Genomic DNA, 22,780 nt, shown 5'->3' with positions numbered 1-22,780 from the left:
CCCACACCTTCCCTTCAGGTAGCTGTAGAGAGCAATGAGGTCGCCCCTGAGCCTCCTCTTCTCCAGGCTGAACAAGCCCAGCTCCCTCAGCCACTCCTCGTAAGACTTGTTCTCCAGACCCCTCACCAGCTTCGCTGCCCTTCTCTGGACTCGCTCAAGCACCTCGATGTCCTTCTTGTAGTGAGGGGCCCAAAACTGAAGACAGTACTCGAGGTGTGACCTCACCAGAGCCGAGTACAGGGGGACGATCACCTCCCTGGTCCTGCTGGCTGCACTATTCCTGACACAAGGCAGGATGCTGTTGGCTTTCTTGGCCACTTGGGCACACTGATGGCTCATGTTCAGGCGAGCATCGTTTAACACCCCCAGATCCTTTTCTTCGGCACAGCGTTTGAGTCACACTGCGCTAAGCCTGTGCAGTTGCATGGAGTTGTTGTGGCCAAAGTGACAGCTGGGCCTCAGCGTGTGGTGGTGACGGGACACGGAGGTGTGCCTGCCTCCTTCCCTTGGGTTTGGCTTCAGTTTCCAGGTTCCCAATTATTCCAAAGTTTTGCTAGTCAGGTTTTCATTTTTTTTCTATTCCCTTCTTCCTTTCGTGCTCATCCTCACTGCCAGTGGATGTTAATTAGGCCACACTGCATGTGCTGACAGGCCGGCTTCGCGCAGTCTCGCGATGTGCCCCAGCGCTGCTGCTGCTGCTCCGCTTTGCCCACAGACAGCGCGGGCGCTCGCGGATGTGTCTCAGTCGATGCAACCTCTGCGTGAGCAGATCAGGTGTTGCTCTGCACCATCGCTCTGTCTTCACCTCCCGGGGCTTGCTGCAGGAGTGTCTGTGCCTGCTTAATCACGGGCGAGCTTATTGTCTGCTTTTTGCAGTCGGCTGCTGATGAACTGAATGGAAAATGAGAAGATGCAGTAATATTTCTGTTGAAAATCAAACAAAAACAACAACCAACCAACCCTGTGCGCTGCCAGTGCAGCTTGTTCTCTCCTTAAGGTGCTGGCAGCCTTGGAGACTGGTGGCAATCATTGTTCTTTAGAACAGGAGCTTGACAGATGAGGCACGTGGATTTGGTCTTAACTTAGGTCAGCTCAGGTGCCCCGTTCTGGTTTGTGAGCAGCTGTTGTTTGTGAGCAAATAATCTACTTTTTACTCTTTGACTTGTGGCTGTGGCAAGGTGGCTGGAGGGCTGAACTTCCCAGCAGGGATAGCTGGTGTACAAGGGGGGGGATCTTTGCTATATGGCTATGTACCATACAGCGCTGTTGGTTGCACAGGAATGCAAAACACAATCTCTCTTTTTCTTCCTTTCTGTCATCTTCTCTCTTCCCCTCCTTCCCCCAGCCAAGCTGAGAGAGAGGTGTCTTAGACAACGTATGGATTTCTGTAAGGAGTAATACTGCCTCTGATTCTTCAAGTCTTGTTGTTAGAAGTAACTAACTTTCTTAGATCAGCTAAGGGGGGTGGGGAGGGAAACTGTAGATCCAGAAGTGAAAGCATTTAATTGATAGCAATTTCAAACTAGATTCGGTTTTGTAGCCTCAATGAGTTTGCAAAAACCGAGATGCTCAGTTTGGGAAGGAAATTATTTTGGTTAATTGTATTAAGGTCAGATTTGACAGATGAGTTAATAGAGAAAAACGTCAGCATTGATGAAAATGTGATGTTTTCCAATCTCTTGATTGTGAAGATTGATTTGAAGGAATGAAAAAAAAAACCACCAGCAAATTTCATTTGTTTTCCAATTTCTTATTGGAAAACAAATGAAATTGGATAGTGGAGTCCAGTTGTAGTTACTGAAACTGGCTCTTGACAGTCCACTTCATTCTAGTTCTCGCACTTACTTTTGTGTTCCCTAAAGCCTGGTAAACATTTAGTTTGTTGACTTTGTGGTTGCTGTGCCTGGGAAGGCTGGTTCATAACAAGTGGTTTCCAAAACTGAATGCAGGTTTCCAAAACAGAATGCAGACCAAGTAGTAGTGAATGTTTTCTATAATCTTCAGTCTTACCTTTCCATCTTTTAAGAGACATATAACTTTCTGGATAAGGCTTGAAAGTAAAAGGAGAGTGAAAAAAAAAAAAGTGGAAATACTTTACAGGGAAGGAGAGTGTGTTGGCTTGTAGTTCCCAGTGCTTGCAAACGTTCGTCACTGCGGAAGGAAACGGCAAAGTTGCGAGGTGCTCCAAGACCGGAGATGCCTGTCACGTGGTTAGCGCTGCGGTGCTGTCTTCAGTTCAGTAATGTTACATTACCTAACAGGTTATTCGTGGCTGCTTACGTCCCACTCCTCTGAAGTCCCTTCAGAGTCTTTTTCCCCTCTTCCTTATCATGTTTGCTTTATGAGGAGAGCCTGAATCAATTTCTTCTGAATGGACCTATTGTTGTAGATGGTATTTTGGTTACAGTTGGTTCCTTTTTACTAATGGCAAGAAAAGAAACAGCCTATTATAGTAGAATGGCTCAATTTTTGGTCCATTATAAACAATCCTTTGTGAAGAGAGTAGGGACTTCTTATGTTTCCTTTACCCGTGTGCCTTTGTTATATGATATTGTAGTAAACGAACCGTATGTACAGGCTCAGAATTACAGTGTCAGCCACGTAACGGTGATCCGATCTAAGAGGAAACACTTGGGTTTTATTTGTACCGTGCTGGAGACTTGGCAGTCCTGAAAGACTGAATGGGAGCTAGGACGATAAATGTTTCACAGTTGTACACTTTTTCAGAAGAATAAAGAACGAGGGAACAAGTCCTCAAGGGGTCTTGAACGGTGGTCTGAAAAAGCCATTTGCTAAACGATTGACTTGGGGTGTTTGCGTTTATGATAGTTTGCTGTTAAATGCACTTCACGTCAAATTTTAGCAGTATCAAATTGTGTCATAACTTCTGCTTTTTCTGACACACCTTAGAAATAGTTTAATGTACATTAAAAATAGTTTCATATCGCCAAATCTAGTTTTATGGAAATAGTTGTGTAAAATTTTTAGCTCCTCTGGTTAAGCTTTTTGTCTTCAGTGGTGTGTTTTGAATGAAATGATGCCAACATTGTGCAGGTCATAATAGGTCTAAGGCAGTGATTATTTTTAACAAACGTGTCACATTAACATAGAAAACAGTATGAAAAATTGCTGTCATCCATTGTTTGAAATCTGAGAAGTTTTATCTACTTTATTTTTGTGGGTTCTTTTGCCAAGAAAAAGCTTTTCTTTTGATGTTGTGGTTGTCTTCTAGCCTATTATGTAGGGAAAAATGTCCTAGAGTAAGTGCACAATGTGTTTTTAGGTATGTATGGAGGCTGCACACTACTTCCTTGCCACAGAGGCAGTGTGTTGAAGTGGAGCCCACAGCTTGTTTGGTCCAAAAAGAATGGCTGTGAGCACAGAGGTTACTTGTCTCATCGGCATTTGCTCTGTGCTTTCAATGTCCAACCGTTGGTGGCCCAGGGAGCGCGACCGTAGGTACCGTACGCGAGGTGCGGCTGACACTCTTGTGCTCAGGAGGAAACAATAAGGAAATTACAGGCATCCTGTAACAGCATCGCGTTAGTAATATGTACTTGGTTTGTACTGAGAAGTCTCCTGTGTGTATCAGAGTACTCCTGGCAATCTTCCGTGAAACCTGATTGCAGGGCAGCTGTCCCGAATCGCTGTTTGTGTGAAAGGCGAAGTGCACAGGGGAACAATCGTAGTGTAAAGTGTTCAGGCAGGACAGTATTTTGGTGAACTCAGTGCTGTTTTTCCGTATTGAAGTTTTGGCTTCAGAACCAGGAACTGGAGCAGTGAATGCCGATGACCTTTGACAATTACTTGAAAGCAGGAGCTTGCCATCTCTTGGTCTCTGCAGGAGTGTTTCTAGGTCTGTCCAGCTTAAGGCTCTGACCCACATAGTCAGCGTACTTTGGTAATGTGTGTGTGACCTAAACAGTTGTAGGTCTTTAATTCAGTCTCCTCTTCAATGGCAGTGTTGTTCACACAACCTTCTGAACCACTGAAAAGTCATCTTTTAATGAAGCTTCTTCCACTTCCCTTGATGTGGAGGTACTTTGCCAGTAGCCTGAATGGTCCTGACCCTGGGAAAGAAAATTAGTGTTTGTTTTTTCTCCCCCACCTCCTTAGAGCTGCCTCCAAGAGCATCTTCAGGTTGCTGTTGCTTTAGCTTGTTACTTTGTGCAAGCTCTAGTGCAGGAGATGAAACAATTTTTTAGTGTTTCAAATGTCGCCGTGTGTATAATCATACGCATACATTGTATGATCATTGAAATGGATTTATAGTGTCTGTTTATTCAGACTAATCGCTTCTGACAGACTTTAATATAAAGATAGTTTTGAATCAAGAGTGGGTAGATGCGTGTTTGGACAGCTTGTATCTTAGCAATAAGAAAGTTGGCTTAGTTGGAGACAGAAATGTAATATATGTGTGAAGAAATGAGGTTTTCAAGTCCTCTAAAAACAGGCTGAAAAGATCTTGTGACGTGGCTACCCCGAAACCTTGCAAACGTCAGTAAAATGGCATAAAATCCCCTTCTTGTTTGAAAAAGCTAAGAACTGATGGCTCAACATTTAAAACAAACATGCGTTTAACTTATTCATCTATATAACGTTGGAGGAAATGTATGTTGTAGACTCCAGACTTTTTAGGTGAATGTATTCTGAAGATTTGCCAAGACGATTAAAGGCATTAATATGAAATCCAATTCAGTATGAATGTGGAAGGACATACCTGTGAAAACAATAACTCAGACTGTTTTTCTGATTAGAAAGGGAGAAATTGGCTTAGACAAACTTAAATTTTCACAGTAGTTTGCATTTGGAAATCAATAGGGTAAACAGGTATTTTGTCAAGGTGAAGTAAGTGATGGTGAGCAGAAGAAAAAAATCCCCATGTGTTAATTTACCACTATTTAATGCTTTTTGGAGATGGGGATTAGCTCATTGTTGTACTTCTGAATCTCACTAAATGCCTTTCTGCTGTGATTTGAGGCAGCCAAATTCACTTCTCAAAAACTTTTATTACGTTAATGCGAGTTAAAACACTTGAGTGATCTCTTTTATGCGATGAATTACTTTGCTTTCTATGCTTTTCACATTTGAAAATAACAGGATATTTTATGTAGAAGTACGTTATATATGTATATATGTAATTTAAGGGGAGTAAGTAAGGTTTTGTAGGTGCCTCCAACAGGCAGTCAGACTTCCATCAGGAAGTCAGTCTGCTTGGAGGTAAGTACGTGAAACCAAATCACTCTTAAAATCTATTCTAAATGCTATGTGATCTTTAGTTAGCCCATCTAAAGCAAAGGAAGAGTATTAAGTGATTGTTCTTAGGAATTTTGTGAACTTTTAGTAGTCCTTGACTGTTACGATACTGTCTGTTACCCTGATGTTGTTAGTTTGGATTTGATACTTATTTTCTGCCTGAATGTAACAAAAGAAAATAAAAATATTATCTGAAGCTATGTATGGGCTGCTCTGATAATAGGCTTGGTTACCTTGAAACAACTTCAGCACTCGGGTTTTAAAAATGCAAGTGAAAAATAATGCTGGTGTGGATAAGAGAATAGATAATATTTGCTATTATGTTAACAGAGGGAAGAACCACATAATGTACACTGGCTGACCCCGTAAGGCAAGGAAGAAAGGTAACATGACTTGTATCAGCAGGTGGAAATACGTACTGTTGGTTGGAATGAGCAAGTTGAAGGACTCTTAAAAATTATTCACTTTTCCAAATAATGTGGTTGCCAATCTGAAGCTATACCATCAGTGAAGGCTCATTAATGTGCTTAGCTTGGTTAAGCCTCACTTGAGCATGAGCAGGAGAGCTGCAGTGTCCTCTTGGGAGTGTTGCCAGGGCTTCTGGAGCCAGACTCTGTGCTGCTGCTGTGCTGTTTGAAGCTGAACCCTCCTGACATCTCTGCAAACTCCATGAAGCCTTGCCTGCTTTCCTGAACTCACGGGAGAGAAGTGGAAGAGCTGTGGGAAAGCTGCTTGTCTTCTGTTGCTGCAAGGAGGTGGTTACCACCTGGAAGCAGAAGGACCTTGAGCTCCAGTGCAAGTCTCTGACCTTTTCAGCTGGTTTGGATTGAAAGCATCAAGTAATTCTTGGTGACTTTATTTTAAGAAGGCAGTGCTTGAGATAGTCTGAGGCTGACATTAAATTAGAGACTTGCCTACTTGGACATTTCGTCTCTGTGACATACTTTCAGGTTATCTTTTTACCTTTTTCTTGCCCTCCCCTTGGCATTTTCAAGGAAATCTGCCTGAAGTATTGCAGCTGGTATTCTATGCTGCTGCTTTCAGCAGCTGAGCAGAGCTGGGAATGGGAAGGAAAACATGAAGGGAGTCTTTGAAGGTGGAAAATAGGAAGGCAGCTACAGGCTGCTGTAGAACATCTTGCCCTGTACATGGAGTAAGAGCAGGGTTTTAAGGTAATACTTGGTGTCAGCCAGAAAAGACTTCAGTATTGTGATATATTATTAGTGGTACTGTTTCTGTCAACCTCTCAGCATAACCAGTGAAGTGAAACCCCGTTGTATAAGACAACATGTCAGGTTGAAAGGTTTCTTGTCCCCAGTTTGAGCGTGTGAAAACAAACGTGTGCGGCTTTCAGAGAGCCCGTTCTTCAGAAGGGGAGAAAAATTCAAAGAAGAGGCTGTGTTGCAGCTTGGGGCAACTGTTTTGTCAATGTAGGTCATAAGCAATTTTTAACATCAACAAATAAATCTGTGAGGAGAATTGGAGGAGAATAATCTGTTACATGTTGCTGCTCTGTAGCGTTCAGATCATGGGTAGCTTGTGCTCTACATCTACTGCTCTGGTGAAATCCCTTCTGAGAGGTCAGTATCCCTGCTTAGAGTCCTTAGGCATTACATCAAGTGAAGTAAAATAAACGTTATTTCTGCTTTCGCTGCACGCTGTGACCTAGCTAGTCTCGAATAAGAGCTGACAGCCATCATGCTTGTTTCTCTATTAGTGAGTAGAAATAAGGTTTCCTGTACTCCCCTTATGAGGCATCATTAGTGCTCAGTTTGTATTACGGAGCTCCAGGCACAGGAGCCAAGCACAGATTTTTCTTCCCCTCCGTGGCCGCAGAGTGCACGACATCTTTCACAGGATCGCTGCTGGTTCTTACTGCATCGCAACAAGGCGATGGCGAGCGTGAGGTGGGAAGGCATCACGTTGCTTCTTCGTTTTTGGCAAGTAGTTATTAGGATGCTACAGCTGATGCGTTTCAAAAAGCAAGGCGTTGGGTTAATCTTCCCGATTATTCAATTAGAAGATAAATAAAAATACCCACAAATAAGCCACTGTTTGAAGGATTTGTGTCCAAAGTAACAGTAATATAATGGAGGTATTGACAAATGAGATTCATCTTGTAGTATGCGGTTCCAAAATGATTAAGCTGGAGATTTTTTTTCCCTCTTAGGAGAGGACTAATGCTTTGTTTTTTTTCTACTTAATGATCTGTGGTGATTTTAGTCTACTTATAGGTAAAGAAAAAGCACTTCATCTTTATTAAGTCTTCCCATTCGGATCAGTTCTTTCATATCTGATAACAGTAGTTAACAATGAATAATCTCATTCATTTATCTGTATCTTTTGAGGATCTGAAAGTGCCTCTGAAAGTTCATCTTAACCTATCTTTCGTTAGTCTTAAATTATTGTGAATTTGAAATGGTCTTCAAGGAGGCTCCTTTTGAATAGAACACTTTTCACGAGCCTTCAAATCAGTTGTGAGTGAGTCTCTCTTCTGTTCTCACATGTCAAGATTGAGCACAGATGCTGTTAGTGATTGGGCCTAGCAGAGCTCCTGGAGTCCTTAGTCTCCTTTTAAAAAACAAACAACAAACCTTGTATTTTGCAATCTAGTTCATCTCTCAGCCAGTTATTTTCTCTGTCCTTGTCTGAATTGGAGATCTTACTGCAAGCTCCTGTTAACTAACTGCATGTTTTCTCATGGGAAACTAAGAGCTGTCTGACACGATTTTTCTTACATCTCAGAAGTTTTGCATTAACTAACTTTGCAGGAGTTGCCTACTACTCTATGAGAAAGCAATAAGAATAGCACACTGGAAGAAAGCCCTTAGATTGCAGGATTTAGTTTTGTTTGTCTCCTTCCATCCCCCAAACCTAAGCAACAGTGTCGTAGGTCATGGTACTCGGCAGTACTCAATAAGATCAGAAATCCAGAACCCACAGTGATCATGTGCAATGTGGAAAGAGAAGATTGAAAATCAGCAGTGTCCTGTGCTGTGTTTTTAGTGTTAAGATAACAAGGACCAAAATAAAGAAACCAGTAAGAATTTTTGTAAAGACAAGCTGTGGAAGAATTTAAACGAACCCCGTGTCTTTAATACACACATGCTTTCAGTCGCAGAATTGTTTTGGAAGATCATAGCTAAGGTTTTAGAACATAGATCAGAATTTATTCTTTTGCCCCATATTGCTTCCTGTGTATTCATTGCTTTTTTTTTCGGTCTTGAATTGCCTCACGGATTTTGGAACACCACAGGATTATCATAATCAGCTTTCTCTTTTGTTGTTATTGGAAGTTTATTTGATTCAGGGCTGATAGAATTCCATTTTTGAGCGAGTTTGCTTAGTTTTTTCAAGTTGAAGAGTTACGGTCTGTAGAACACATAGCTTGCACAATAGCTCCGTCAGTTTATTATTTCCAGTAAGATTAAGACTCCTGGTTTATGTGATTTGGCCTTGTAAGTCTGTCATGGTCGTGCAGAGGGTACATATAAACCTGTATAGTAATCTCTGCGCTGAAGGGAGAATTTGTGATGTGACCCGTTCCCTAGTCTACTGAACAAAGCTGTGTTGTTGTTTCTGTGAGGACTTCCCTTTTATCTTCATCTGCTTGTTCTTATCCCCTACTCCTATTTTTGCTCGCCAGTCCTTGGAAGGAGGAGATGCTTGGTTTTGAGTATGAGCAAAATATCATGAAATCCATGTCTATGGCACATACAGTATAGTAGCATTTCATGAGTAAAAATATATGAAAAGGAAATTGTAGAAGGACGCCTGAAATGTGCCCTGCTGATAGAACGATGGATATTTTGATTTTATTGGCCCCTCCCTCCCCAAAACTGTACAATCCTTTGTATGCCTTTCTTAAGCAATTCTGAAGGTCTGTTTCTTTGTTACTTAGTTCCTTCATTAATATTTTACGTATGCAATAATGATGGAGTTGTTTTTGTTGCGCTAGATGAAATTAAATAAGCAGTTTGTGTCTACTAGAGCCAGAAAGCAGAGCACAAGAGAAATGGCTTCATCTCCCGAGACCATGAGAGTTGGCCGTAGCCTCAGAGGTTGAAAGCCAGGCTTTTGCTTTGAAGAGCGACATAATTATTATGAAAGATATCATAATAGTTATAATTGCTATTATGGAAACCTGTACTGAACATGCAGTAGCTGCTCACAAAGAGCAGCTGGGTGCAGAATGATGTAGGACAAAAGCTTATGTCTAGTGGGACAGTAGGGTTTGGGATTTTTTGAGTAGCAGGTGACTGTTACGTACCCTTTAATATGGAGCAGGATCTCTCTCAGCACAGGATGCCTAGCAATGCTGTACTAATTCCTTTCTTGTCACGGTATTGATGTTATGTTGAGGTAGAATTTCATTTCACTTTTATGGGGGAAGGCTTGAAGGGCTGGACAGTAAGTCAGCTCAAAATCAATCAGAATCTCTCCCGACATTTTACTTTGTCACGTGGCAGCTAGCATTAGGCTTCCATACATGCCTTGAAAGTAATCCAGGTAGTTCACTATGTTATTGAATCCCAGTGCTGACAGATTAGTTCCTTCTGGCTTGCTGGTATTGCTGTTTTTGTGAGCTAAAAACAGGTTTGTCTAATTAGAGACGTGATGGCATCCTGGGTAGCATAACATCTCAGGAAGTATCTTATGGAAGCGTTCTTCCTTGTAACAGTCAATGAGTCCCCACCTTGCCGAACACGAGTGGTTAAAGTTGGTGGATGCCAGAAATGTCTGTATTCATCTTCACATTGTGGAATGAAGTTAGGAAATCAATGATAATTGCAGTTAGCCAACCAGTCGGACAAGTCGCAGAGAAGAATTGGAGTTGCAGGCTGGCTGGCTGGGCAGAGAATAGTCCTGCAGCAGACGAAGATGAGGGGGATGTTTGGCATATGCATAGGGTGCTGTAATGGTGCAAAATAGCTGAAACACTATCTGTTTAAACTAGGAAGTTACATCAGACTTCTCGCACGGCTGCGTTCAGATATTTGTGGTTCACCCCAAATGGCAGGAGAGGAGGGTACTGCTCTGGGTAGTTTGAAGAAGAACATAAGCCATGCGGTCCACGGAGCAGCTACGTTAGCAGTGTAGGCTGTGCCCCTGTGTTGAGGGTAGATGATAAACTGTAATTAATTTTTATTATTATTTTACATGCCAACCTCAGAGCTTCATTTGAAATTTGGTTGATGCAGAGTGTAGGTCCTGTCTCGGAAGTAAAACGGCAATTCTGCTGGCCGCAGGGAGTTTCTGCTCGGGTGTGTGAGGCTTTATTCAGTCAGACTGCGACAGGAGAAAAATCTGCCAAGCAGATGGGCTGCTGCTTCTCTTCCTTCCTGGAGGAGCTTGCAAAGTGAACTATATATTTCTTCCTCTGTGGTAATCTGTAGGCTTAGAGTGGTAAGTTCATTAGTTTAGTGTTGTCTTCCTACATTAGGGAAACTGTGTACGCCTAGAGAGTCTCCCAAAGCGGTAAAATCTGGTATCTCTTTTTCAAGAAAGTTTGTTTCAAGAAAATCCACATGCTTTGTATACTTAAGCACACTTTAACTAACTAATATACTGCGAAAAATACAGGATCTTAGCTCTGTGTAGTATGTCAGCTGTATGAGAGTCATACTTGGAAGGGCAACTGCTTGAGTATTCGTGTTTCCCTGCCCTTCTTTTCCCTTTTCTTCAGTTCTGGGAGTTGTTGAGTACTGATAAATTTTATGGATTTGAGGTAAGATGTAAACATCTCTCAGACAGATTAGCGTCCTCTTACAAACTAAGCCATCCCAGTTTTAGCAGGAAAAGTTGAAAAAATATATTAGAGTTTAAAATAAAAAGGAGTGAAGATGACATACAAAAGAATTCTTCTAGCATGAGATGTTTACTCAAAGTACTGGAAATGTGATAAATGAGATGTGAAACTGCTTTTAAGTCAACAGCTACTTCAAATGAATTCCTGAAAACTGAAGGCTGCCATTCTATTAAAAATAAGTCAATAAGTTACAGAGCGCTGACATTTGAGCTACATGGTTCATTTGAGAAACTGACATTGCACAAATGTTAACTTGTTTATCAAATTTGTCAAACTAGAATTGTTCCTCAAACAATTTTTGACCTGACGGATACAATTTAAATTTGTTTCATGGCATGGAGTCTGGTTCTGCATATAGTTTTTCTTTTCGCATCCTTCCCATGCACACGTGCATTGAAATAGGCTTAAAATGTAATTTACGCCAGCTTAGGGTACTCTTTTGCAAGAAGAAGTTACGTTAATATAAATGAAAATTAGATCTTATTTTAGGGCTTTTTAAATGCTTTCTCTCGCCTTGTAGTTTATACTTTACAGAAGTCAGTTTTATGGGTATATTAAGAACCCAAAAGCTATCACTGAGCTTGGAATACTTCTGTAGTCAGTTGTGGTACTATGACATACACTCTTCATCCTTCTGCTACATCATGTGTTTAATTCAGATAAAATAAGCGACGGCTGCTCTGAGCATGGAAATAAAAGATATAATACTGGAAATAGGTGGTTCCCAGTAAGTGTACTTTAGCCCAAAACTTTAATTCAGTTCTGTAAAATACAGTCTCCTGTTTGTTTTACAGTAATGACGTGCTTTCTGGAGATCAGTTCAAAAGCAGTATGTCACAGCATTTCTGCACATGTAGTATACCAAAAGAAATAATAACACTTGTTACATTTATTGGTATCATTAAACGCTTCTTTCCTCAAACTTGTGCACCTGCTGGATTGCATCTCTCTTTTTACCAGGAGGTAGAGGATATTTAATTGTTTTCTTTGTTTCTTGTTTACCCTTGTTTCTTGCTTGGGTCACTCAGCTCTTTGGGGAGGAATTGGTCTGTGAAAAGGCCTTGCAAACTCAGCACTTAGCCCTTGCAGGGCTGTGGGTTGGTTGTGATACTTATTTTGGTTTCAGGCTCGGCAGGTGCCTGGAGCTGGGTCCAGATGGCATCCTGCTGGTGCTTGGAAAGTGACCTGAGGGAAGTTTTAAGCGTAAGACACGTGGAATAAAAACATTGCAAGCCTCGGGAACCCGTGAAGGGTATGAGTGAGGAAAACAGTCGACTTCCAGAAGATTCCTTTGTGGAAATATTCTCTGCAGCCTCGAGAAGGGACTTGCTTCTCACGTGTTCGTGGAGCAGGCACTTCTTGAACGGCTGTGGAGGAGTGGGCAGGGTGCTGCCGTGACACCTGGTCCAGCTGTTGGAGAAGTGGGACAGGAGAGCAGCATGCAGGTGTTTGCACTCAGCTTAAACAGGGCATGGTTAGGGCAAATACAAATCTCCAATTTGCTGGGAGCTCTTCAGCAAAGTCTGTTTCTCAACCAGATTTCAGGTGTGTTGCAGTTTGACTCCATGCTTGAGTCTCAAAGGCTTTTGGTAAAGGCGCTGTGGGTCTGCGCTGGCTTTCCTGTCGTTGGGAGGTGGCCCTTCTCCTTTCTGGTTGCCAAAAACATTTGTCTTGTCCATACAAGCAGTTTTACTGAGCAATCAGTAAAATGTTTTTCGACCTATTTCTCTAGGCTGTTGACAACAATAATTGCTGCTACTGTTTCTATATTAACATTATACAATAAAATCGTTTCTAAATTATTCATGCTGATTTTGACAATCTTTTGCTTGTGACACCGTTTCTCTCTAAGGAGAAGCTGGGAGATGGAAAATTTTCCCTTGCTTTTGGCAAACAGCCATCTTAATTTGTGGGGAGACAATAGTTTGGTATTTCCTCGTTTTCTAATTTGGGTGCTTTATTTTATTTATTTATTTTTGACCCCATATCCCTTCCTTTCTTGTAGATGTTATTTACTTATCTAGATAAGCAGGTTTTAAAATATAAATAGCTTTTTCACATAGATGCGTAATAATACTCGGAGGAGAACTACTATCTTTATGGCTTAAATAGTAAGTCTGGCAGTCCATATTCTGTGAACTTGTGAAAATTATATAGTTAACCAGGGGGAAAGAAGCCACAGACTTGTGTCTGGTGACAAGAGCCTGTATTAGCATGGCTGGGTGCTTCTGGGACCCAGCAGTGATCTTCGCTTGTGGGGTGCAGAGCGCTGAATGAGGAAGCAAACTGCTCTGCGCGCAAGTTGGGGTTGCTTTAGTTCATGAGAGACCTCGCATTTCAACCTGAACATAGTGCAAGTGTTTGGAGGAAGTGCAGGCATGGTCTGGAAAGGTGACACGTTGCGTGGGTGGCCTTGTTCTTCAGAGTATTTGGACTGCTCCTTGATTTTCATCTTCAGCAGAAGCTCTTCAACCTCGGAACTACATCGGTTGCCTTCTCGGTTGAAGGTCCGGAACTTGTGTGGAGTGGAAAGCAGGGAGGCATTATTCTAATCACCCCCTAAAATAAGGAGGATATTTGTTGTTCTTGAATAAGCTGTAGATATGGAGGTTGTTACCGAGTGTCCTCACTGTGAAAATAATTGCAAACAAAGCAATTTAGTACAAATTAAGCATGCTTTGAAGGCTTATGATAGTGGCTTCAGGTTAGTGTTGGCAGAATAAAACTGCCTAAATCAGAGAAGCCCTCTTAGGACATCTGGGGAATGCTTTTTGATGTTTCAGTGTTTAATAAATAGCACGTACAAGGTCTGATGCTTATTCTCATATTCTATTGTAGCCCTTAATTACAAATAAATAGCAGAGCTATCTGGATTGAAGCTGTGTAACTAGTCTATGGATGGAAACCCTCTTAAGACAAAACCTTGCAGCGTGTATTTTTTTTTGATTATGGCCTTAGCAGTGAACAAAGCCAACGCTTGTTGTTGAAATAGGGATTATGAAAAACTGTTAGCAATTAGTTTCTTACTAATTACTTTTGTAGTTGCAGAAAGCGATGACAGTGAATGAATGAGGAGAGGGCTATACTTTCTCTTAAATAATGGTGCCTAATTGAAAAAGGCTTTTTCTCTGAAGTGGTAAGGAGCTAAAAAAATGAAATCCTAACACCCCTTCTTCTGTTAAGGTAAAGGTTTTTATTTTTCTTTTTTTTTGTTTGTTTTTGTGTTTCACTTTTCTAACGGGATGAACTTCTTTTGGTCCTCTAATCCATTACAAAAGCCTTTTTTGAGTATCTTGGGAATCGTGTAAATTGCATGTGTAATCGTGTAAACCCAGCATGCTCAATACCCTGAAGAATCTGCACCTTTCCTCTGACATAGTTGTCAAATTACCACATCAGGAAGAGGGGAAAGGAAAGGGATACCTATACCACGTCTTCACGTGGGGAGAAAGTAGCTTCCCTATCTCACATCTTAGTCTTTCAATGCTTGCATGATGCCTGTTTTTTGTATTTTATTAAAAGTCAACATTTTTGGCATCATCTGCGCACTTGGAATGACTCCTTTCCCTCTCAAAACAGCTGAAAAATGCCATGAAACACCCATTTTTAGAGACAGGCTTTAATAATTAAACTGCTTAACTCAGGCAGCTTTGCCAGAACTCACCTTGTTTTGTCCTAATTTGATTAGGCTTGCAAATATTCATTATTTGACACAAGGTAATTGGAAAACAGATGGATTATGTCCCTCTTCTTTCATTATCCAAAGCATCAGACTTAGAATTAGCAGTTATATACTTGATGAGCTTTCTCTTATGGAATCAATTCCTGATCCCAGTCTTTAGCATTTGTCGTTTGTGTTTTTTTTTTTTTAAATGTTCTCACCTGAAGAATGGGTTCATGTTGTGCTTTCTTTTGAGAGCAGGCAGAATACCTTTGAAGTATAAGCTTCCAGTATTTTAAATTTCTTTGCTGTCAAATATTTTAAGCACTTCAGCATTTAGCTGCTCTAAAGGAAACCCTGCAGGGCGGCACGCGGGAAGATGCATGCAATTCTGGAAGAACCCAGTGTTGCGACTGAAGCACAGGCTGATGAAATGCTGAAACTGTTTAAGGGAGAACCTGCTGTCAGCGTAGGCCATTACCACTGTGACATATCATATGTTTGCTTTCAGAACTTCAACTCCTATTACAATTTTGCTACTTATTAATAAATGTATAACCAAATTTAATAACTTTGTTTTCTATGGCAAAAACACCAGGTTGGTGCTTTCGCAACCTGTGACATTAGACAAATATTTACGTAGAGTGCTTAAGGTACAATCAAGAGAGGTAAATTTTTTCAGAATCATGAAGTTGACATTTTGCAAATTTTGGTAGCTTCCATTTTAGAAATTTGTCTCTGGTGGAGATGTCTTATTGATAAATGTGATGAGTACTGTTTTATTTGGTCTTTGGAAACTGTGGATATACTGTGAAAAAAATGAGCATGGCCCTTACGGTTAACTGGAGACAGTGTGTTAATTGGTCTAACTTATTTAATGATTTGCTGAGAGGCAGCAAAAAAGCACATGCTACTTCTTCGAGGTCATATGCAAAGTAGACAAAATAAATGTGATTACAGTTTCATAAATATGCTCATAGTTTTCACTTTTGCAGGATACTAATAAAACAAATAGTTGTCGTTAATGTAATTTGTGTTGCATGAATTATTCTTTGGGAGACTAATCTGCCCTTGAGCTTTAGGATTAGTCAAGGAGAGATTTCCACTACAGACGTTATTGTAAACAGCTGGACCATAGCTTTATGTTGTTCAGCATTACTGTATAGAAGCTGCTTATCTGTGTAGATCAATGCTCCAGATTACTTGATTGTGTTGTAGTGCAGATAATTTTTCTTGGCAGGCAGTGAATGTAAGTGGATTAAGCCATTGGCTATGAAGATAACTTGACTGATGCACAAAATTCTCTGCCAATTTGTGTCTTTTAGCTGGATATACCTTTGACATGACCAGCGATTCATGAATTCCTGTTTTAAATGTTGTGACAACCTGTATGGGACTAATCACTGTCACTACATCTAGTTTTTTTCTCTCATTTCAATTTCCTGCCTTTTCTTAAGTTGGTTTTGATTTTTTTGTGTAATAGTTTTAAAAGAAGTGCTACTTTTTTTTTTTTTTCCCTCAGGTACGGTTTTTCATTCCTCTTTGTGACGAAACTGGTGCTGGATGTGTCTGTTAACACACAACCCAAGGAACCATTAGTGATTTTATTAGCAACTTGTGTAGACCAGAGACTCTCTTGAAAGTAGTTGTTATCTCATCTTTTATTTTTAGCTTTGCTGTGATAGTGAGGCGTCGTCACAATCCAGTTCCTGGGCAGGGGGGAAAGGAGAATTATTTTTTCCTCAAAGTGCTATATGTCTGAGGTCTTCAGGACAAGCTTGAAGGGAAGGGAGATGGTGTGAAGAGAGAGTTGTTTCTTTCTCCTGGTGTAATATGGAATATATAAGTGACTCAGTTTCTTATCTGGAGGTCTTGGGACAGACCAGCCAGAAGTTTCTAGCACACCTTTCATTCATGGAAAGCTTTTCTAGGACAGTCCTGATGGAAAATATAGTTGGGGTGTTGGGTGAGGCTTACTCTTCAAATGTCAACATAGTCTAGATGGTACAGCAAGTTCGTCAGCTGGAAAAGTTAAGCAGTGTTTGGTGTTCAGTGCTGTTAACTTTGGGGGGAGACCAAAATCTGCAGCAGAGCCTGCTGTAAGAACTGAAATTGAAAAACCTGTGCAAACCCACAAGACATGTAGGTGAACTTGTTAGAAGTGAACACTTCTGAATGTTTGCGAGGTATGGAGTAATTTTGTTAGAATACCTCTTACTGTTTTTTGTGCTTTTTCTTACTGATAGATGCCATGCTGAGCATGCCAGCAGAAATGCAGTGCAAGGTTGGAAACTGGCATGCAGGCCTTACCAGCTCAAGGTTACTTTTGATATTGAAGCTTTTAAAACATAAGTAGCATAAGCTGTGCAGGTGGCAGAGACCCCGCGTGAGAGAGGCGGCACGGGCAGTGAGCATCAGAGACCCCCACCACTGCCAGTCCAACTCACAGGCACCTGAGAGGCTTCACGGCTCGTTTTCTCACGTCATATCCATCACACTCATAAAATTAAACGGCAATAATGCCTTCTTGAATTCACTGTTTATGTTACTGTTCTTATGTAGGAATGTGCCCTGGATTAAAATAGATCCCATAAATTAAGGCTACGAGGACTGATCCCTTCCAGATGCCGTTTTTAGCAGGTCTCTTGGGAATGCTCCATGGTGGGCACTGGCGGGAGGGGCAGCCTGATGCATCTTGCTGACAGGTTTTCATTTGCCGTTTCACTCTGGTAAAACAAAAGAAGGCTGCATGTTGTATAGGCTTGCTGTGTAGGGCTGCATTGAGAAAAGGGAAGGAACCGGGAAATGTGTCATCAGAAACGTTCTTCTGAAGTATCTGTTATTTAGCATAACTGGTTATTTTGGACCAAGTGCATAATGGATTTTTAGCTTCACGGATTTCAGCTTTTTGCCTGTGGTTTTTATTACAGTCAGAAAGAAGGATTGCAAAGGTAAACAACACATCAAAGAGTGCAATGCAGTATAAAGCTTGGTGCAATAGCCACATTTTTTTTAATGCTGGGATCACTGTCAGTCACTGTTGATGGCAAGTTAGCTCTCTGGGAAAAAAAAGGAGTAACAATGCTGAAACATGCCTGCAAAATGGGGTGAACAGAAATCTTGTATGCTCCTCAGGAGTATCTTGTTCAGGTGTCAGCAAAAGGCCCATCAGAAGCTCTAAATCTAGGTTTCATATGGCCAAGGTCAGATGCGCTAATGCAGTCAGCCTTTGCCTTCTCATAAAGAAATGTTAGGATTGACTACTGTGTTTGGGCCATCACCTCTGCATAAACTCCTCCATCAGCATCAGCCGTTTCTGTGGATTTTACAGTAAGTAATTTCTTGAAAAGCAAGAAGCTGACAGTTTTCAATCTGAAAAAAGTGCCATAGCAGATCAACTTATTTTCTTCAGAAATGAAATATCAGATGGCAAAAATCTTGGATTAGCATTATATATTACAGAAAGAAAATGGAGATGGCACAAAAGGCTGTCTCAAGGGCAGTTTTTCTGTTAAAGCTTCTGTGGTGGAACTGCGAGTTTCACAGATATGATGCTGAAAATGCAACACTGGACATTACTAAAGTGAGAGACTTTTAGTTTAAACACCAGGGCTGCATTGTGACAGCAAGCTCTTACCTTCAGATATTAAACAGTTTAATGTCTTTTTTTTCTTTTTTTTTTTTCCTTCCTGATGTAAAATCGTTAAATAGGTGATGTTTCCACTCTAGCTGTTTGTTTGAAAGCTCCTATCGTCAAGCCGCAGATATGACAGACAATTCATTAACCTACTATCCTTGCTTAAGGGCATTCTAAAGGAGTTCAACTTTGGAAGCAAAGATTTGCATTATTCATGATCATAATCTAAATGCTTTCGTTCTGTTTACAGCGTCTGTTAATTGCTCTTGTATTCCTTATGATTAGAAACATTTAGCTGTCTTAATCAATAAGATGAAGTGCTATGCTGAGCAGTAAATTAGTATGGCCCTGTCAGCTCAAAATACAGAAAGCTAAATGTGCTCATGACTTGCTTTAGTAATTTGATTAAGCTAGAAGTCTTGTCCTTTCCGAAGGGAATGAGGTTTTAAGTAGACAGTCATAGGTTGTCATGTTAGAGTTAAATTGATAGCACTCCAAGTAAACTGCCACCTTTTTTTCCCCAGCTTTAGCTGTCTTCGTAGCTAACGGGAAGGAAAAAAAAATCAAAAACCTCTCCATTTTAAACCCACAGGGCATGTCTCACATGCCACATATGGAACGACTCATGTCTATTTTGTTTGAAATTTTGGTAAAGTTATGTTGCATCTAGAAGAGAAGCTGAGATAGTGACGGGAAGTCACTGCCAGTAGATGTGTTCCTTCTTTCCTTAGGCTACATTACAGTATTAAAGAAAACAAGAAAATAAATGTTCTTTTCAAACAAACAAAACTCATAGAACCTGAAATACTTGTTTTAATTATGGCATTTTAACTTGCAGTGTTAATCTAGTATGTTAGGGTAGTTAGATGTTGACTCCTAATGTTTCTTGGTGCAGTGTTTTATCATTGTAGGCATATAAAATTCATGAAGCTTTTCTGGGGGAAGGGGAATGTTTAAATGAAGAGTGGGGAAATTAAGATACTGGATTTGCATACCTCTTAAAAGAAAGTCTTCAGTTTTTCATGAATTTTTCAAATGTTTTTAATTTTTCCCCTGAGAAGCATTCTAGCTAAAAAATTAAAAGTTAAAAATAGATATTTAAACATAATTGCGTACTCTACCATACCTCTAATGTGACAGGCTCACTTTTGAGACACGAGGGACCATGAATCCCTGTTGACTTCTCTCATGATGAACGTTACCTCAGGAGGAGATTTATCTTTGCAGATGCTAAAATCGAACTGGATCGTGAGTTGTGCAGTATGACTTGTTCCCATTCTTGGTTGGAGGCAGATTGTTTGACTAGTGTTGGATGTGTGCTTTCCTCCACTGTAGTCTTCTTGACAGACATTTTGCTCCCTTTACAGTTATGGTAGACTCGTTGATCCTTTCATTTCAGCTACTGATTTATCTACTTTTAATTTTTAATCTTTTTAAAATTTTGGTAGGGATTAAGATGAATTACATATAGGTAGGGTGCACCTTGGTGAAAAAGGAATGGTTTATGGCTTCTTGAAAACAGGACATTTGGAATAATTTCTTGTTGTCATAGGCACCCTAACGTGGATTTTGGTGTGATTTCTGTTACCAGTGAAAGTGCTGATTAAGTAGTGGAACAGAATCTTTAAAATGTTTGATTTCATACGAGTGCTGTTGCATGGTTATAAAGTGTTTTGGGAAAGGATTAATATAAATCTGGCTCCGCAGACGTTACTTCTGTTTCTCCCATGCATCGTGCAGGCTCAGTGGTTAAACCGACGTGGAGGTCTGTGGGCGAAGAGGGTTGAGCTAGCTTTTTTCTAAGTGCAGGCAGGAGGCTAACAGACATTACAGAATTGTGTTCAGTTCAGAAATTGTCGAGGGTGGCTTTGGTGTGGAGCTCCATGCTCTGGCAGCAGGTAGGCCTTGCAAGCAGGGCGGCTCCTGGTGGCGCTGGGCCGGGCAGGGCAGTTGTCGCGGGCAGGGAAGAGCACTTGGCCTAGAGTTTCCTGTCCCATTGCCAGTGTGCCAAGTTAAATTTCTGTAATCAACAATATTTTTTGTTCTGTGTTTAGCCCAAGTCAATGAGATAATTTCGGGAGTTTGTTTACTCCTTTAAACTTTGTGTGACATTATTGCGTGTCTGAATTTCTGTGGAGACTTTATTTCCTCGTTACGTATTTCTCGAACTTGAGTCTTTACAGCCATGGGTGGGTAAGCCTAGAATTTGATTCAGGCTTGCTATGGCTGTTACTGCTTTGGAAGGACTGAAATGTCAGATACAAGAGTAAAACTTATTTTTTCTTCTCATTCTAGGTGCCTGCTGATGGAAATGCTGGATTGTTGGCAGAGCCTCAAATCGCCATGTTTTGTGGCAAACTCAATATGCACATGAATGTTCAGAATGGAAAATGGGAATCTGACCCCTCCGGGACCAAGACCTGCATCGGCACTAAAGAAGGAATTCTGCAGTATTGCCAGGAAGTAAGTCCCTTGTTCAGGAAATAAGTAGTGTTTCTCATTCTGAATTACCGATGTGCAGGTGCTTGCTGGAGGACTGAATCCATAGGGATCTTAACTTTCTATTTTCTCTTCGGCTCCATTGCCCTTTTACCCTTCTTAAAGAGGCTCTCCCCAGAGGCTATTATTAAAACAGCTTCAAAAATTGTCTGCAGGGGGATCGTCGAGAGTATTGTTGGGCAATTTCATCCCTCTGTCGTATGCCCATGGGGGATAATTTTATATAGTATATGTACAATGAACTTCTGATTTATAAAGTATTTTGAATAAAGCTGAGATGACAGAAAGAACAACAGTGTTTTAAATAAACTGGGCTGATCTTGGAAGTCAGCTGCAACATGTCCATTGTAATTGTACCACGATACTGAAATACCGTGGGTCAGTCCAGAGTTATTGGTCACTGCTGCACACTGAACCATTCAGAGTTTCTTAATAGAAAAAGCTTGCCCTACAGATGAAGTCACAATGAACAATTTCATATCTGAGAGCAGAAACTTATTACCCACTCACTCATGTCCTAAGAACAGATTGTGTATCTAATTTTGTTTTGTCTCCATGCTGTGATAGTGTGATAACCTCGTACCAGTGTGTGACAATTTGAAAAGAAAATGTGGATTTCATGCCATGAAACAAAAGGGCATGGCTTGAGTTGCTTTAGCCCTTATGTCTTTTTATACCATCTCTTTTTTTTTTTTTTAAAGTAGGGGCTATTTCTTATTGCCATTGCAGTGGCTGTCTTGCTTCCTAAATGTCAAACTAATTCCTGTGAAAATGCCTCTTTAAAAAGGAAGATAATTCGCACTTCAGATCTTTTCTCTCTTAGCATCTTCATTCCTGCCCTTTCACCCATTGATTGTTCCTTATGTTTCTTACGGTGTATTGTTCAGTTGTTGAGTTTGGGCTTTATGGTCATGAATACTAATTTTAAGAAATAACCTATAAAGGATATTAAAATGGGTACTTCGCCATTAGCTTTGTCTTTTAATAAAAAGTATTGCTTTTTGAAATTCATAATATTTTTATATAATACTAACAAAAATACCAAACATAACATGCTGGCAGGGTTTAAAAGGTTTCTTCTTGATTTCCATAGTCTGCTTTGAGTTATCTAAATAAAGTTGATTTACATATAATGAAATTATCGAGGGTGGGGGAAGAAATAAGAAGATGAAAGTAGAAAGTGAATAAAAGCTCACAAGGTAGAAAGTCTTTCTAAAGTTAAAGAAAAAAATACATGAATTTATAGGAAGTAAGAATAGAAAGTTTGGTCAGTTTTAAGGCATGAATAATTCAGGAGCTTGGCAATTCAGTTACAGGGGCTGCAGTAAGAAAGGATTCCAAAACAAGGACTGAGAACTGTAAAACTCAGCTGAATGTCAGGTGATTTTGAAATTTTGGATGGCATAGAAAAATGCTTCTATTAAAAAAAAAAAATAATAAAAAAAAGGAAAAGGAGTTGGAAGGTAGTAGCTGTATACTGACTGATAACAAAGGGAATAGTAAGGACAGCTATGAGTATACATAAGGAAAATATGTTCACAGGGAGAGTGGCCAAGAGCTGGTACAGGTACCCAGGAGGGATGTGGAGTCTCCATCTCTGGAAACTGGGAGAAGTGAACGGGCCAAGGGCCCAAGGAGCTTGGTCTGGTTTTGGTGTTAGCCCTACTTGAAGCAGGGGAAGGCCTAGGGTGCTTATTATATTAATATTAGGTGCTTATGTATTAATACTGGGTGCTTATATATTAATTATTAGGGTGCTTATATTGGGTGATCTTGTCGCAATTTTAGGGCGTCTCTGTAGCTACAGTTAAAAGCACAGCATAGGGGGTTCAGCGCTGTCACAAGGCAAGCTGTTGGCCAGGCTGCTCCCTAAAAATGGGGCAGGCATCTTACTGTTTTTAGTTAATCTGTGTTATTA

At 40.5% G+C, this 22,780-nt stretch overlaps 1 protein-coding gene across 4 annotated transcripts in view; it reads left to right on the top strand.

Annotated features, from left to right (window-relative positions):
- The window catches only part of APP (amyloid beta precursor protein), a 222,842-nt gene that overhangs the window by 17,003 nt on the left and 183,059 nt on the right, over positions 1 to 22,780 (top strand). For all 4 annotated transcript variants that reach the window (XM_066977765.1, XM_066977760.1, XM_066977753.1 and 1 more), the window contains exon 2: positions 20,659 to 20,826. In XM_066977765.1, the coding sequence (XP_066833866.1) occupies positions 20,659 to 20,826 (168 nt within the window). The remainder of the gene's footprint in view (positions 1 to 20,658; positions 20,827 to 22,780) is intronic.

This window comes from Anser cygnoides, chromosome 1, assembly GCF_040182565.1.
Source record: "Anser cygnoides isolate HZ-2024a breed goose chromosome 1, Taihu_goose_T2T_genome, whole genome shotgun sequence".
Taxonomy (NCBI): Eukaryota; Metazoa; Chordata; class Aves; order Anseriformes; family Anatidae; genus Anser; species Anser cygnoides.
Note: the sequence above shows the minus strand (reverse complement) of the source record. Positions and strands in the feature narration are given on the sequence as shown.